Source organism: Caloenas nicobarica, unplaced genomic scaffold, assembly GCF_036013445.1.
Source record: "Caloenas nicobarica isolate bCalNic1 unplaced genomic scaffold, bCalNic1.hap1 Scaffold_404, whole genome shotgun sequence".
Taxonomy (NCBI): domain Eukaryota; kingdom Metazoa; phylum Chordata; class Aves; order Columbiformes; family Columbidae; genus Caloenas; species Caloenas nicobarica.
In genome coordinates, this window is record NW_027017393.1 from 23,109 (window position 1) to 39,542 (window position 16,434).

General features: G+C 42.5%; 1 protein-coding gene across 1 annotated transcript; it reads right to left on the reverse strand.

Annotated features, from left to right (window-relative positions):
- Positions 1-537: 537 nt before the first annotated feature.
- On the reverse strand, positions 538-12,968 carry LOC136002794 (A-kinase anchor protein 12-like). The gene is made up of 4 exons (XM_065658020.1): positions 12,890-12,968; positions 4,893-8,755; positions 2,204-4,114; positions 538-1,559 (listed from the first exon to the last, which is right to left on the reverse strand). Exons 1-4 carry the CDS (start codon positions 12,966-12,968, stop codon positions 1,551-1,553), a joined length of 5,862 nt encoding a protein of 1,953 aa, XP_065514092.1. The 3' UTR covers positions 538-1,550.
- Positions 12,969-16,434: the final 3,466 nt, after the last annotated feature.

Consider the following 16,434-nt stretch of genomic DNA (forward strand, 5'->3'; position numbering starts at 1 on the left):
GACTTGTACCCCGTATTTGATTTTAATGTAAACAACAAAAGAGAGGACCAACTCCTGTTGGGGACAGACACCCCAGGACTCGTAGTCTTGGGGCTTCTTCCCATTGTTAAATCGCCCTGCTCATTCTGGTCTACAGCTGTTGGTTTTTAAGCTGAAGGTTTTTAAGATCTCAGCAGCCCAAAATTCTCATCAGCGTTTTGCAATCCAAGACAGAATGCATCACCAAGCCCTTACCCTCCTTCCTGCTACTCCACCTGCTGTGATAAGGAAAGAGGTTCAAGCAGGGGTTGGGAAAGGAGGAAGGCTCTCTGCAGGAAGGATGTTAGATGGTGTAGGTTTGGGTAAAGGCCTGGGGTTGGATGGGGCAGTGACCAGAAATGAGCAGACTCTGAAACGAGAGGGATGTGACTTGAGGGTTGTTACATGAGCGAGACAGCAGGGAAATGGTAAGTCTATGGGATTCTCAGAAATGAGGGAAGACTGCGAGTAGAAGTGGTTGGTGGATCTGACACAGGTCAGGCCTCTTTTGTCTTTAGAAGTATTGTAGTTCTACATTAAAATCAGAACTGGGTTTAGGATATACATATAAATATTCAAAGCAAGGCAGCCAAGTTTTTGAGAGATTTTACAAGGGGAAAAACCTGGAACAATAAATAGGAAAGTACATGTTATCAATTTCCGCTCCAATGGTATCAATTTCCGCTCCAAGCTACTCTACAAAATTCATTTAAGGGTACACCTAAATAGTACAGAAGTATCATAGCTCTACATTAAAATCAGAACTGGGTTTAAGACATACATATAAATATTCAACACATTACAGTCTAGTCCTGAGACCTGAAGTCTGGAACAAAAGAAGAAGGGTATTCTCAATCTCCTTTCAAGCTACACTGTAGAAGTCATTTCTGACTAAATCAGGCCTGCACAGATACAACTGAAGGATGGATAGAGATACCTGAATGGGACTGAAAGGCAGCAATCTTGAGTATCTTGCTCAAGAATTTGTGTGTGATCCAGTTCCTGCTGTTTGATGAAGACAAGTCTGCTACTCAGCCAGAAGTCTCATGTGTTCTCATCAGCCAGCCTTCCTTCTCCTCCTCACACATGAATCAAGCAGCATCTACAGCCACTTGCAGGTCAAATCAAGGCAGCTAGGGAAGATGTGGGGAGTAGAGGGGACTGCAGAAAGGTAGGAGGATTAAGGGATGAGCTAAAGGATTCAAGGAGGTGGGACAGACAAGACACACGTTAAGTGGGGTAAAAACTGTGGCACAAATTTAATGGTCTGTCCATTCACTCAGTTGTGTATCTCCAGTCTAAATGGTATATTTTGGGCAAAGGCAAATGCCCTTCAAGTGGAACACACGTGTAGATATAGCGAACATTAAAGCCATTTTTTTTTTTCATAGAAATGACAAAAAGGGTGAAGTCTTCAAAAAAGCAAATGTTAACATCCAAGAATAAAGGGTAGTGAATAAAGCTCCTGGTTTTGCTGCAGGATTGTCAGTTGTTCTCTAGGACTGGCATCTCTCCAAACGCCGCATGGATGCTTAGCACATCTGAAAGAAAGACGACAGTGAAAAAAAGCCATATTAATGACAACTTACTCTCTCAAAAATATCTTATTTTCCCAAGCAGCTCTCAAAGATAGAGATAAAGGTCTCATGACTTAGTTAAGCAAGCATAGTAAACATCCTAAGGAGAAGTTGTACCTATCATTTCTGATTCAGACTTCACTGAAGTGCAAAGAGCTTTAGTACATGGGGCACTCCAGGTTTATCATGGAAGGTGACACTCACATCCCTTAGGATTTTACAAAGAGCTTTGTTAAAGAGGAAACATGTTTGCAGATTAAATCCCATACGTTAAACACGTGCCATATGAGTGTGTATCTAGCAAAGCTGGAAACCACATTTCTGCCTCCCAGAAATATCACCCTAAACTACAGGCCAAGTCAAAGTCCATTAAAATGAGGGTAGCTGTACAGAACAGAAAAGAAAGTGTTAGCCAAGATAGAGGCAGTAAAGTGAGGGGGAAAAAGAAATAATGATTAAAAAATATATATATATAGATAATCTGTGGCCTGTTGGTTAAACTGAGGAGCAGTCTTTCACCAGAATTAAAAAAAAAAAACAAGACAGTTTTACAGACTCCAAAAACTACTATGAAAAAAAAGAAATTGCTGACTAAAAATGCTACTTACATTCAAGGCCTCAGGAGCCACTGAGTTCTGACTTTGTGGACTATCACAAGATGTTGCTTCTTGGCAACTATCATTCTCCCATGTCTGTGTTTTTCCATCCTCCACTGGCAGGGGATGTTGTTGTTCTTCACTTTCTCTGCACATTTGCTGACCTGTATGTTGGTCTGGTATTTCCATAATCCGGCCAACCGGGTCTTTGGTCGAATTTTCTGAAGTACTTAGTTCTAGTGTTGATTTCTGAAGTCTCTCACTTCCCCTTGAAATGTCTTCAGGGCTAGTCACAATTGTTAAAGAATTCTCACTTTGTCCATCTTCCAGCACCTCCGAAGTTAACAGCATGTCTTTTGTCTTTTCCACAGGTACATGAATTTCTGCAGACTCTGCTGTTGTAGCAGTTTTCACTATTCGTGATTGCTGGAGCTCTTGTTCATTATTCCATATCTCTTCCGTGCCTACTGGAATCTGATGATCCACCTGCGTACTTTCCAGAAGCTCAGGTATATTTGTACCTGATGGGCTTTTCCCTGTGGACTTAATGCACTGCTCTGGCTCAAAGGCAGCTGGCTCTTCTGTTTCTGCAAGTTTGTGAACAGCTGTCTCAATGGCATTCAATACAATTTTCGTGCTCCGAGACTCTGTACTCACAGACTGAACAACGTCCTCAAATTCTGTGTGGGTGAGAGACAGACTGTGAGTTAGAGGAATACCATTTTGTTTGGGTTGCTCTGTACTCTGGGGCCTCTCTTGCTCCTCTAACATTCCATTCATGGAAGTGGGAGATACTTGAGGCTCAGGTGCTCCTGCACTACCAAGCTCTGCAGTCCCACAGCCTGAAAAGTCAATAGTAGCAACTGGGACTCCTTCAGAAGCCATTTGTTCTGCTGTGTTTGCCAAGGGCTGTACAGTTTCAGATGTTGTGTCTGCGGGTGTCACAGTTTCTGCCATGATGTGCTCTTCAGCTGCTGCAGCTGCTACAGGCACAGGCACAGTGAGAGCCTCCAAGCCTCTAGCTTGTGGGAAGGCTGAGTCAGAGCCTTCCTCTTGCACAGTTAAAACCTCTTGCTGGACAGCACTTGAACATTCAGCACCTCTCACAGCCTCCCCTTTTCCATATTCAAATACTTCTTTGGCTCCTTCCATCGAGTGCTCATTTTTGTTATCTTCTTTCTGAAAGTCTTGACAGGTGGAGGTTTCTGCAAGTTTTTCTTCTTTTTCCACAGTCTCTTCTTCAGCTAAGCTGCTTAGTGTTTCACATTTCTTAGCAATTGTGTCAGTGAGGATGGTGCTTCCATTTTCAGGGAGATCTGGGCATATTGACGCTACATTAGATACACTGTCTGCTTCAATCTGCGTGGGGGCCTCAGTGACAGGGGTACCCCTCTCGAAGTGTGTTTCAGTTTTGGGCACAGCACCTTCCATTTTCCCACCCTCAGTTTCATCACTCTGGGAGGGGATTTCAGTTGTTTTTTCTCTGCATTGTGGCTCAACAAAGGGCACAGGATCTTTTGCTGTAATCTGCCTGCCATCCCCATCCCTCACACTCTGCTCAGCATCTGCAGCTGCCTCTGAGCCAATTGCTTCTGAAGGAAGGGCAGAGGTTTTTACTTCGTTCTGCAGAGGAACCTCAGCAACAGCAACTTCTGTGCTTTCTTCTCCAAGGAGCACAGCATCATCTTCTTTTTCCTCTCTCTGGGCAGGTGCCTTGCCAGGAACTCCTTTGGTACAAGTTTGCTCCTGAGAGTCTAAGTCAGGAATTTCATCTTGTCTTTCAGGTTTCATGGGGACCACAGTGACAGCTGCTTCTGTGCATTCTGGTCCCATCGTGAGGGTTTTGCCCTCTCCTTCAAGCTGCACAGGCTCTTCAGGTGGAAGCCCCAAGGTAGAGGTTTCATACTCCATCTTGTCCTGCACCTGTGGAGAATTGCAACAGACCTGTGATAAAGGGTAGGAACAGGGAGTGACCAGAAGTGTTCTGCGTGAAAAAGCACCAGAAAAAACAAGCAGAGGAGTATGGTTATGGGAAGAGCACGAGATGATGACACTGAGATCAGTGGGTCACCAAGATTCCAGCTCATGTTCAGTTTCTCAGGACACACAGCTCATTAAACAAAGGGCAGCCTAAAGCAAGGGATAACCAGCAGCACTTGAAACAAAGACTAAGCCAGCAAGTTGGTGGGGAGGTACAGAGGAAGGCAGGGACACATCAGCCACAAGAACTCCCGCACATTTAAAGCTGGAGATACTGGGGTCATTTATTTCCCCCGCTTTGCACAAGTACCTCAGCTACAATCGTACCTCTGCCTATGACTGAAGATACCACCTGCTATGTATGGTACCATATAGATCACATATGTATCACATATTTTCATATAATATCTTCAGTCACATTGTGCTGTGCAGGAGCCCTCATTGCAATTGTTGCAGCACCTTCCGATCCACACAAACCATCTCCCACCCATTTCTGCAGGAATTGCATCCACCTCAATCTGCATACAAGCCTCAGTGGCTGCTGCTTATGGACATCTGTGTGTCTGTCTCACTGGAAACAAACTTCAGTTGCCTCAGGCTGCACAAAAAAGGACCCTGGCAGTAATATTGCTACTACCTGGATCTAAAGTAGGTATAATAGCTAATGCTTGCGGATTTTTTCCTTTGACAGATGAACCTTGGTGTTATATGTAATACCTACCGCAGCGCGCACTCCTGGAATACATTCATCTCTTGCCTCATCTACTGCGAAATCCGTCATGGGTAGTTTTTCTTGTTCTGAAGCCTCCTGCTTTGGAAATGGCTCTTCTTCAGGAGTGACTGCTTTGACAATGTGAGGGTCTCTGTCTTGTGATGAAGGTTCCTCTACTGTTCTCTGAGCTTCAGATATTTCTTCATGGCCTTCTACAACTGGTTCCTCACGTGCCTGACACTGGCTTTCCTCTCTAGATACATCTACATTTTCACATCCTTCTGTGCTTTCTTTTGCTCCAGCAGATAGTCCACTTCTCTCAGAACCTTCCAGAAGGACACTCTCTTCAAGTCCAGTTTGGTCCTGAATGCTCCCTGCACTTCCCAGTGCCTGGAGGTCATCTTTATGTTCCTCTTTTTTCAAGGACTGGTCAAGCAAAACAGTTGCCTGACCTACAACTTGCCCATCTTCAGCATCATCTTTCATTTCTGAATCAATTTCTTCTTGCACTGTTGTAATTACAGTTGTTGTCATGGTTCTTTCACTAACCAGCTGGGCTGCATCTGCTGACTTTACTCTTTCAGCAACTTCCTGAAGAACTTTTTGTGTTTGTTTGTCTAACTCTTTCAAATTTTGTTCAGTGGCCTCTACTTCTTGTACAGGTGTAACTTCCTCTGTAGTGTCTGGGGTTTCTAACAACTGTGAAACAGCAGAAACCATCTCAGTTGTCTCCTCAGCAAGGGACACTTCCATTGTTCCTTCAGCACAGGAAGCTTCTGCTGTCTCTTCCAGAGCTGTCACTGCTTCGGAGGTTAGCTCTAGCTCACTTGCTGTGGTGTCATCACTTCGATCCTTTCTCATCTCTGGCTCTGTCTTAGCAGCTGCCACTGCTTCTTCCACAAGAACATCTGATTCAAATGTTTTCTCAGTTTCCGTCTCTTCCTCTTCTTTTGCCTGCTCAATGCACTCTGTCAGAGCAGCAGATATCCAAGATGGTGACCTTTCTTCAATACTGCTGATTGCCCTTTCCCCTTCCACAACGGTAACAGTAACCACATGTACCAGCCCTTCATGTCCTTGCTCAATTCTTAGGCTCTCCTCTAATTTTTCTGCTCTCTCTTCCTCTGAGGTTCGTTCTCTCATCGCTTCAGCATCTTTTGCTTGTTGGGCTTCCATCTTTTCCTGCTCTGCTGCTTCGTATTCGGATAAAGGAACAACAGCTGGAATATCTGAATCTTCTTCAGCTGTTTCTGCCATGTCTTCTCTTGTTTGTTTAAGATGATTTGGCTCTGGCTTCCGATCTGACTTTTTCTTCCTACGCCTAGGCATCAGCTTTCTAAATGGAACCCATGATTCATCTTTTCCAGGCTCACCATCTGATGTTGAATGCTCCAGGCTGGATCCCACCACAGAGTCTTCAGTCCTCTCTTCCATTCTGGTTTTGGATTTCCTTCTTGGAGTGACTAACCTTTTAAAGGATTCCCATGTTGAAATACCTTCGCCCTCAGATGGGCTTCCGGCTTGTTCTGGGGAAGAATTCCCTTGTCCTTGATCACTCTCCTGAGAGCTGGTAAGAATTGCATCTGTTACTGTTTCTTTGGTCTGTCCAGGTTCTTCCACTTTTTGGCTTTCTTGAGCAAGTTTATGTTCAGTTTCTTCATCAGATGATGATGATTTCCTCCTGGCTCTTTTCTTTGAAGAACCTACACATATAAAAGCTTCCCAGGACACAGAGGTGTCAACCTTTCTTTTGGGCTCTTCCGTGGCTTTCTCTGGTTTCTGGTCCATCCCATTTTCTTTGAATTCTCCCTGCTTTTCATCAACAGCATTTTCAGTTGAAGACACTGCACCATCCTTTGTCTTATCAATTTCTTCTTCTTTATCACTTTCAGAAGGTCTTCTGACACGTTTCTTGGGAGTCACCATCTTTTTAAATGACGCCCAGGCTGTGACACTTTCTCTTTTTCGCTCCACATCTGAAGTTGCAGCTTCTTCATTTTCAGTGACTTGCATTCCATCTGCAGATTTTTCCAAAGAAGGAATTTCATTCATCTCCTCAGGAGAAGAAGCAGAACTCTCCCCCTTCTGTTCCTCTGGGCTATCTGGGGAATCTGATAAGTGCTGAATTGGTTCACCCTGTTCCCCTAACTTAGATTCTTCTCTTTTGCCTTTTTGTTTCTTCCCAGACAGTTTTTTTAATCCAGTCCCCGTAAAGAGTTTCTTTAAAGGGCTGCCTTGTGGTTTAGTTTTTTCTTGAGAAGACAACAGTTCAGCTTCATTTGTGATACCTTCTGGAGGCCTCTTTCCAGCTGCCTCTTCAGGAGTTATTTCTGTGGTTACTTCATCTGGTTTGACAGTATCAGTCATAACTATGCCAGTTTTTCCCTGTAGACCTTCATCAGTGGGTTTGATTGTCTGTTGATCATCCTCCGTGTCAACAGAACATTCAGAAGTAGAAAAGGACTTCAACTCAGGAGCACCCAGAGTCAGTTTTGTCTCATGCTCTTCGCTTGCTTTCTTCTCTGTGGTTCTATCTTGAGCTTCTCCTTGTGTGTCTAACTTTCCAGTTGTGTCTTCTGATGTGGGTGAAATTTTCAATTCTGCTTCCTCTATTTTTTCATCGGAAGTTTCTTTCCCCAGTGAAGAAGGTTTATTTCCTTCTCTTCCTTCAGATTTTTTGAGCTCTTCACTAGAAAATTCAATAGCCAAAGATCCTGCTTCAAGTTTCTCTTCAGAAGCCATTTCATTTTTGTCCTCTGTTTCACACTTGGCTCCAGTTGACTCCAGTTTTTCTCCCACAGGTAGTACTTCCGAGGACATTTTCAGTTCTCCGTTCACACTGTCAGTGATAACAGGTACCACTGACCTTGTTTTTAGTAGTTTCTCTGTCACCTCACTTTCCTTTCCTCCTTCTTCAGTTTTTTCTTCCTTTTGACCAAGATCTTCTGAGACTTCCACCAGGTTTCCTTCTTGATCACCTTCTTCAGCTTTTTTCTCCATCGCACTTTCTTTAACAACTGCTGCTGCTACATCCTCTTTTTGTCCCTGCTCATCATGCCTGATTAGCTCTTCCTTCTCACATGCTTCAGCTCCTATGGCTGCCACAGTCTTTTCTGACTCCTGCTTTTCACCTTCAGTTTGCTCCTTCTCGTGCACTTCAGCAGTTACTGCTGTCATGTTCTTCTCTTCATCTTGCTTCTCGAACTCAGATTTCTCCTCCTTTTCACTGGTTTCAGTTGTTAATGTTGAGCCCTCTTTTTCTTGCTCCTCTTCTTGTGGAGGAGACTGTAGTTCATCTTCTTTAGGCTTCCTGAAACTCTTCTTTTTTCTAAATGCACTCCATCCCTGAGTAAAAAATCTTCTTAATGGTGATGTAGTATCAGTGGCTAAGGCAGCTGATTCAGAACAAATCTCATTTGCTTCTGGTGTTTTAGGAGATTCAGGTTCTGTTTGTTCATTTTTCAATGTGTCTTTGGTGTTGTCTTCTGCACAGTATGCATCCTCAGGCATCGCTGTTTCTTCTGAGCTGACTTCTTTTTCATCACCAGCTCCTTCATGGACTCGTGTTTCTTTTTTTACAGTAAGCAGCTGAACTGGTTCCGATTTCCCTGTCTTTTCCTTCTTCACGGTGAATCTGAATCCAACAAATTTAAAAACCTTTTTAAAACCCAGATCATAAGACTGAGGCTCAGATGCCTGGTCAAGGTTTTCCGCGTCTTCTTCCGAAGATGGCAACTGTTTAACTGTATAAGCATCGTCGTCATCGTCTTTCTCAGCATCTACACCATCCTTGGTGCTTGCAACAGATGGACTTGTCTCCATAGTTTCAGCTTCTTCCTTCAGAGTTACACTGGCATGTTCTGTCTGTCCAACTGTTTTTTTTAATTTAAAAAAAAAAAAAAGTTAGTTTCCTTCTCAATTTAATGTTATATTATACCTTTATGTAAATATATTGATTTTTTTTCATTTCTATTAAACTTTCCAAAACAGATGTGTTCTATTATCTGTGTGCCTCTTCCACGTGCTGTTATTAATTTTTTTTTAAGGACCAGTTTTTGCTCTAAGATTACCAAAATTCCTTTCATTCCTTATATCAGTGTATAGGTCTTTCCAAAATTTATTTGCAAATATACCTTTTGAGCTTATATTCTCTCATTCTCTTTCTTTCTTTCATTTTTTTTGGGGGGGGCGGGGGGGGGGGGGAGGCGGGCGGGCACAAGGCTTATGTTTAGGCTTTTTGTTGTTGTCATTATTGTTGTGTAAGGTTTATCTTTTTTACTTTAAGAAAAACTGCGAGAAAAAAAATTAATTCTGTCCTATAATTACTCAAAGAATACACAGAACAATGTATGTAATTACCCCTGAAGCAAAGCTCAGTATCCTGATGCAGCAAGACCCTCGAAAAAAAGGAAAAAAAAAAAAAAAGAAAAAGAAGGGGAAAGGGGAAAAAAAAAAAGGAAAAGGGGGGAAAAAAAAGGAAAAAGGAAGAGTGTGTTGATCTAAAATGATGGCCAAAAAAGAAATCTTATTTACAGCTCTGTCACAAAAGAACAATAACTTGTTAAAATGCCCATGGGAAATTTTGTATTTTTCTGGAAACTTAAAATCCCCAGAACAGTTACATTACAACATATTTGTTTTAAAGATCATAAATCTTGTAATTCTCCCATACATCACATCACCACTATGGCCAAACAGAAACCTCATCTACAGCAATTCCACATCACTTAATGAGGTTGTTACTATGCAGGCAGGTAAAATCCAACCCCCAACTGCTCGTAAGTCTGTGTTTGCATAATCTCATTCTTGAGCACTGCTTGAGTTCTACCTTCAGGACACGGGCAACCATCCTCTCCGTCTTGCTGGGACAATTTAGGTATTAATACTGTCGCTCCCTCTGGCCACAAGTTGCCTAAGTTCACAGACTGGCATCTACATTAAACCCGCCAAAATGCAGCAATCAAGAAGCCAGCACACATCCAGTTCAGAGCACAAAATTGCAGGCTCCCCATGCCCCAAATAAGTAACTTTGGAGGGAAAGGGTGGAAAGGAACAAGGGCACCGAGCCTTTAAGTTCTTCCATTTAAACACAAAAATGAGCAGGTAAAACTGCTGTTGCCTATAATGAGAATTTTAATTGTAGTAATAACTGTGCGATGAACATGCTTGATGATGAAACAGGACAACACGTGAAGATAAAAATCTATGGCATGTTCAAGGCTCCAAAAGATTCTTGGGCTTGGATACTGCCTTGATTTCAGTTTAGCATTGTTCTTGACCCTTGATTTTGTGCAATAGGTGAAAGTGCAAGAGCATGAGTAAGTGTGCTCTTCTCTCTGACCAACCTTGTTAGAATGCGAAGGTGACAAAATAAAGAATAATAATGATCAATGTTAAACAGCAACATCTTTGGAGAAGGCACGGCCCTTTTCTTTTAAGTGTACAGGTGCTGCTTTGATGCCTAAAGGCATGGTGGACACTGCTTTCAAAAGTACGTGCATCACAGAATTCCCCAAAGTGATTGATTTTTTTATTTGATCCATCTTTTAAGTTGGATCTTACTCTGCAGCTGGCCCTGCTTTGCACAGGGGCTGGACCACCTGATCTCCAGAGGTCCCTTCCAGCCCAGATGCTTCCTTGATTCTGCTTGCCTATGTTCCCTTTGAGAAGAACAGCATCTTCATAAGCACATAGACAATGCACTCTAGATAGTGCTGAAACACAACTACACAATAGGCAAAACTAAATCTACAAGTATACTGACTTCTAATAGCTATGTAGAGGGCAAACTATGTTTATATTCACTATCGACAGCCTACTGGTTGTTGTTTCTCAGTTGATGTAAACAAAGCTTTTTATTTTTCCCTTTATCTAACAGTTTAAAATTATTTCCGTTAATTGTTAATTCCTAATTAAAAGTCTGACCTCTGATAACATCCTAACTCCCTGAACATTTTAAAACAGAGATGTTCAAACCAAGTAATTTGTGAGGGAGTGGGGTGAGAAGAAATGGACATTCTTCTGAAGAAGCCAGGATTATTACTCCATTGGTAATACACCTCTTGCAAACACCAGAACACTCCACAACCAAAAATAACTCACTGCAAAAACACTTTAGTCAGTAAAGGGAAGTAAGATTGTAAGGACAGCTAGAAGTAGCAATAATACTTTTGAACTCTCTTTTAATTTTAAGATGGTTTCCAAATAAAAACTGATGTGCTTATTTTATTAATATTTTGGGAGTCTTATTAATCAAACATTGTGTTGTTGTATACTAAGACTACACAAGGATAAAGCCAAAGAACCACTCTCATATCTGTGTTCGTTTATTCTTAGGTCCAGAAAGAACTGTCAAACTATATAATTTAACAGAAAGCTTACCATGGCTTAATGGGAATTCACAAAGTTAGAGACATTTCTTCAAACACTAGGGTACATACCACATATTTTATACTTATTTAGTAAGAGGTACTTTAATATAACCTAGGGAGAGAGAGAGGATAGAGAGAGAGAGAGAGAGAGGATAGAGAGAGAGAGAGAGAGAGAGGATAGAGAGAGAGAGAGAGAGGAGAGAGAGAGAGAGAGAGAGAGGATAGAGAGAGAGAGAGAGAGAGGATAGAGAGAGAGAGAGATGGATGTCTAACTCTTTTTCCTGGGTGAAGACAGTGACATTTCTTCCCTTTATCTACGCTACGAGTATTTTTAATGGCTGAACCAGCTATGAAATTGAACACTAATCATTTCTTCTTCTTAGCATCTCTGGTGGAAACAAGGCCTATCAAGTCTCCCTTCTATTCTTCTTCAGTCCTGCATTAATGCCAACATGCTTACCCTTGGATATGTGGAAATCTCTATCTCCATCTGGCACGACTCAGACAAAGGCAGAACAAAAACCAGAGCTGAAAGCCTGTGTGTAACGCTGGGTCTAAGTGGGAAAGACCAGAAGCAAGAAGGCAGCAGGAGTGGAGGACAGTTCAAAAGACACTCATGACTCCTTGCAGGCAACTGGCGGGCAGCTAGAGACACAGCTTGCTAGGGGTTCCCCTTTCCTCTTGCCAACAGAACCTGGGAACGCATCACAGAATCATAGAATCACAGAGTCACAGTCACAGAATATTAGGGGTTGGAAGGGACCTCAAAAGACCATCTAGTCCAATCACCCCACTGGAGAAGGAAAAAAAACTTGTTTTTAACAAAACCAGGACACATGCCAACTGTGGGACTGTTTGATGAAAATCTCCTAGAAATGGGTTTAAAGGTTCTCAAGGAACCTGCTTACCAAGCAGAGACAATAGCTCAAGCAAGGGAGAGGAGGCTGCAGCACTGCAAGGCTGAGGGTCCACAGGAGACCATGAGATAGGGACAGTAGTGCTGGGGAGAAGGCAGGGATTGCTGTTGGGCTGCTTCCCAAAGGCTTCATGGGATGTCTGCCTTTCAGGACAGCAGTTGGCTTGTGAACTCCTTGCAAATTTTTACAATTCCCTTCTTGTCTAGCTGCTTAGAAGAAAAGGTGTCTTGCAGGTTATTCTTTCTAGTCTGGTGCTTTTGTAGGAGGGACAGGGACAGATTGGTCGGCTAGATTATGAGGAGAGGGTCAAGCTGCTGCAGGACTTCACACAGAGGCCATTCCCAGGAAGCAACTCCCATGGCATATTAGACTTCTGCTTCCCTCATTTCATCATTTTGTCTGTCCCAGCAGCAAGGACTGAGACATGTGGGGTTTTCAAGCTCTGGAAATGGATGTCTTTTTCAAGGAGGAACAGGAGACACTTAAAATGTTCCTCAAATTTTAAAGAGTTTATATTATTTTTTCAAGAGGATGTTGGACCAGAACAGCTACGGGCCTTTACCGCATCCTTATCTTTCATTCTCACTTTTGTGAAGCCTAAATGTAGTGTCCAACTAGAAATGACATCAGCCCTAAATCAGATATTAATGTTGTGGTGGCCAAGCTTCCATCTTGTTAGTAGCATCTTAAAATGTTCACAAAGCTAAAAGTCTTTTACCACATCTCATCCATCTCCCTGAAATCAGGACTCCAAACCCTGTGCTGTCAATTCCACTGGCCTTCTCCTGGCTCCACATTGTTCCTCGTTCCAAACCACATCCTTCCTTACAGGGCCATCAGCCTCCTCAGGCCTGCTCCCCTCCCTTGTGGCAGTGTGAATGACAAACATCCAGTGTTTGGCATCCAGACATGACCATCTCAGGAATCCTCTGTGCTTTTGGCAAGCCGCCTGCCCATCCCCAGGCACTTGCTGCATCCAAGCTGTGCAGGTTCCTTAACGAGCACAGCTGCCTCCCATATGCTCTGGATCTGAATTGGAAAGCCAGATCTGCTTCCATAGCTTGAGCTAATAGCCAGGATACTTGAGCTATTGCCAATAAAACAGCATTGCGAAAGAGAAAGCAGCACACAAACCTCTCATGCAAGAGGCTGGGTCTCTAATCCCTACTTTGATGCCTTTTTAGGGACTTCATGTTAACAAGTAACGGGATAGTATAAATGAATAAACCTTGTAAAAGGACTGGCAGAGGTTGTGCGCCTTGAACACAAAGTCTGGTGAGAGATACTGGTTTGATCTATACCTCCGATGTTAGAGCTGGGCAGTGAGATCTGTCACCTGCTGTCGTGGTTTAACCCGAGCTAGCAATACAACTAGGATAGCCACTCATTCACTCCCCCCTCCTCCCACCCTCCAAATAGGGGAGAGAATCAAAAGGGAAGGGAGAAACTTGGGTTGAGATAAACACAGTTGAATAAAATAACAAAATATTAATAAACAACTAGTAAACATATATATATATAAGAGAAATAGAATATAAAATATACTTAATGTAATTCTTCACAAACTCTGTCCACATTGAGCAGCCAGTCCCAGGAAAACAGCACCTGGTCCCAACAACCAATCCCAGAGAGGGAAAAGAGGAAAAAGGCAGAAAGGCCCAGAGGCCTCTGCAAAATGGCAGGATGGCAGAAGGCCAAACTGAAGAAAGTCCTGAACAGAACTCTCCTGAACAGGTCTCTGTCCCAGCTCCAACAAAGGAGAAAGAGTGGAAGATCCCGACTCTCCTTCGATATGAAACATGACGCTAATGGGATGGAATACTCCTGTTGATCAGTCTGGATGTCAGTCAGGGGCTGCCCCATCCATGCCCCCCTTCCTCGATGCTTCACACCTGTTGGTGGAGCACTCAGAATGTCCTTGGATCTCATAGCAGAGCAATTAAAAACATTAACTCTGTGCTGGGGTGTTATCTCTTTTTCTCAAACTTAGTCCAAATAATGACTGTACTAGCTATGAAAAAGAAATGTTTCTAACTGCATGAATTAACTTATATTCAGTCAAACCAGCATACCTGCAGTATGAGCCCCCTGATGCAATACAGAAGCAAGAGGAGGGACAGGCATCCTGCAGCACTTTGACATCTCTGCGTTTGCTGTGACCAGAGCAGGTAAGTATTTGCAGATACTGGATTTAGCATTTTAGCTGCGATAGGAAGGTAGATGTGTAGCTTTACAAAATGAGTTTAGGTATGAAATCCATGCAAGCCTTGAGATACAAATGCTGCTAAACATCTTTAGCCATAGAACATAGATGGCTGGAGAAGCTTCATGTCTTAAATCCAAGGTCTGTGAACATAAATCACAAGGACCTCTGAATATTCAGTGCCATGAGGAGTATAGTCCAGCTAAGCAGAAGTGTGGGAGCCTAGAAGATATGCATTATGGGTCTAAGGTCCTTAATCTTCTACTCTATGCCATTGTTTTTTTGGTGGACGTTCATATTGTTGTTTTGTTGGGTTTTTTTAATACTTCATTTATGCCAGGGAATTATTTACTCATTTTTCATTGTGGCTCACTGAATACTGTTACTTATATTGAGGCTTTTTTCTTCACAGTCTTCTAAAGTACCTTATTCTTATTACTACTTCTTAAGTATGCTTATTTCAAAGAACCTTACAACCAAATCACAGTTTAATTCTGTAATTAGTTCCTTCAATTCACAAAGACTGAATGTCAGTCAACAACAAACGAACTGTCAGGAGCAAAGCTAACTCTGAAGATGAAGCAACTATCAGAAAATAATTTACACTAAGCAAGCTGAAAAAAACCCACATACACACTTTAGAACAAATTTGTAGCTTTATTTAATCAATGAAAATCTACCTTAAAAACACAAAATCAAATTTAGTAACCCAGTACATTGGATTAGAGAAAGCTTTGAGCTTTAAGCACAAGCCAGAAGTCACAGTCTCAAATGAGAGTTTCAGAGGCCAAAGCAATACGCTGAAACAATGTAGTATCCTTCTGTGGAGGCATGCCCCTTGCACCATTAGCGTGGTTTTGGGTGCAGTATTTCTTTAGCTGTCGGTTATAATAAGAAGCTTTTGTATTTGTTTTATAGTTAAGTTTGTTGCATTGCTTACCTGGGCCCTGGATTAACGGAGAAAACAGGCAAGTTTAAGCACTCGTCTGTCCAATTACTACCAACAGACAATTTACACTGTGGTACAGCTAGCTTTATTTAAATGAGGTTCAGACAAGAATTAACTTTACATATTATTAACAGCTTTGGAGCTACAAACGTAAGAATCAGGATTACACAGGTCATGCTATTGTTATTTCATTTTACCTGCTGCAGTTGTTGCAATATGGCTTAATGTACATAGGTATACTATTTGTACAAATTCAGCCAAGTTTGCACTTGTGAGGTGTTATTAAGAGCACTATTAACTTGCAAGCCAACTTAAACCTGTGGAAACCAGCCGAGGTTGGTGGAATTGCCCAAAGCTAGGGGGGGAAGCTGCTGCTAACGATGGACTGACATAGACGGGATTGTTTGAAACCACATTGTTGGGCTTTAAACATTTATATAATTTGCTCTGAGGTAAGGAAAAAAAAAAAATCTTTCGATGCTTCCACGCAGGGCAGCACCAGATGGTGCAATCACACCGGTGCAGTTGCATTGCTTGCTGTATGTGCAGCCTCGAGGAGAGGCGAGCCCTGCCATAACAAGAGCATTTGTACACTAGAAGTTGTTTTTAAAATAAATTACTATACAGGTAGGATAGTGAGCTATTGTTCAACTTGATGGGCATCAGTTTCACAAAGTGTGATCTGTAACCTTCACTTTTCAAATCAGAGCTGCAAGTTTGGACTTGTACCCCGTATTTGATTTTAATGTAAACAACAAAAGAGAGGACCAACTCCTGTTGGGGACAGACACCCCAGGACTCGTAGTCTTGGGGCTTCTTCCCATTGTTAAATCGCCCTGCTCATTCTGGTCTACAGCTGTTGGTTTTTAAGCTGAAGGTTTTTAAGATCTCAGCAGCCCAAAATTCTCATCAGCGTTTTGCAATCCAAGACAGAATGCATCACCAAGCCCTTACCCTCCTTCCTGCTACTCCACCTGCTGTGATAAGGAAAGAGGTTCAAGCAGGGGTTGGGAAAGGAGGAAGGCTCTCTGCAGGAAGGATGTTAGATGGTGTAGGTTTGGGTAAAGGCCTGGGGTTGGATGGGGCAGTGACCAGAAATGAGCAGACTCTG

Excerpts from the sequence above, each read along its gene's own strand:
- LOC136002794 (XM_065658020.1), bottom strand. The coding sequence starts at position 12,968 with ATGTGGAGCCAGGAGAAGGCCAGTGGAATTGACAGCACAGGGTTTGGA. Across the intron at positions 8,756-12,889 it reads AGGGAGATGGATGAGATGTG|TTGGACAGACAGAACATGCC; the intron begins GTAAAAGACTTT and ends TAAAAAAAACAG. Across the intron at positions 4,115-4,892 it reads TTCCAGGAGTGCGCGCTGCG|GTGCAGGACAAGATGGAGTA; the intron begins GTAGGTATTACA and ends AATTCTCCACAG.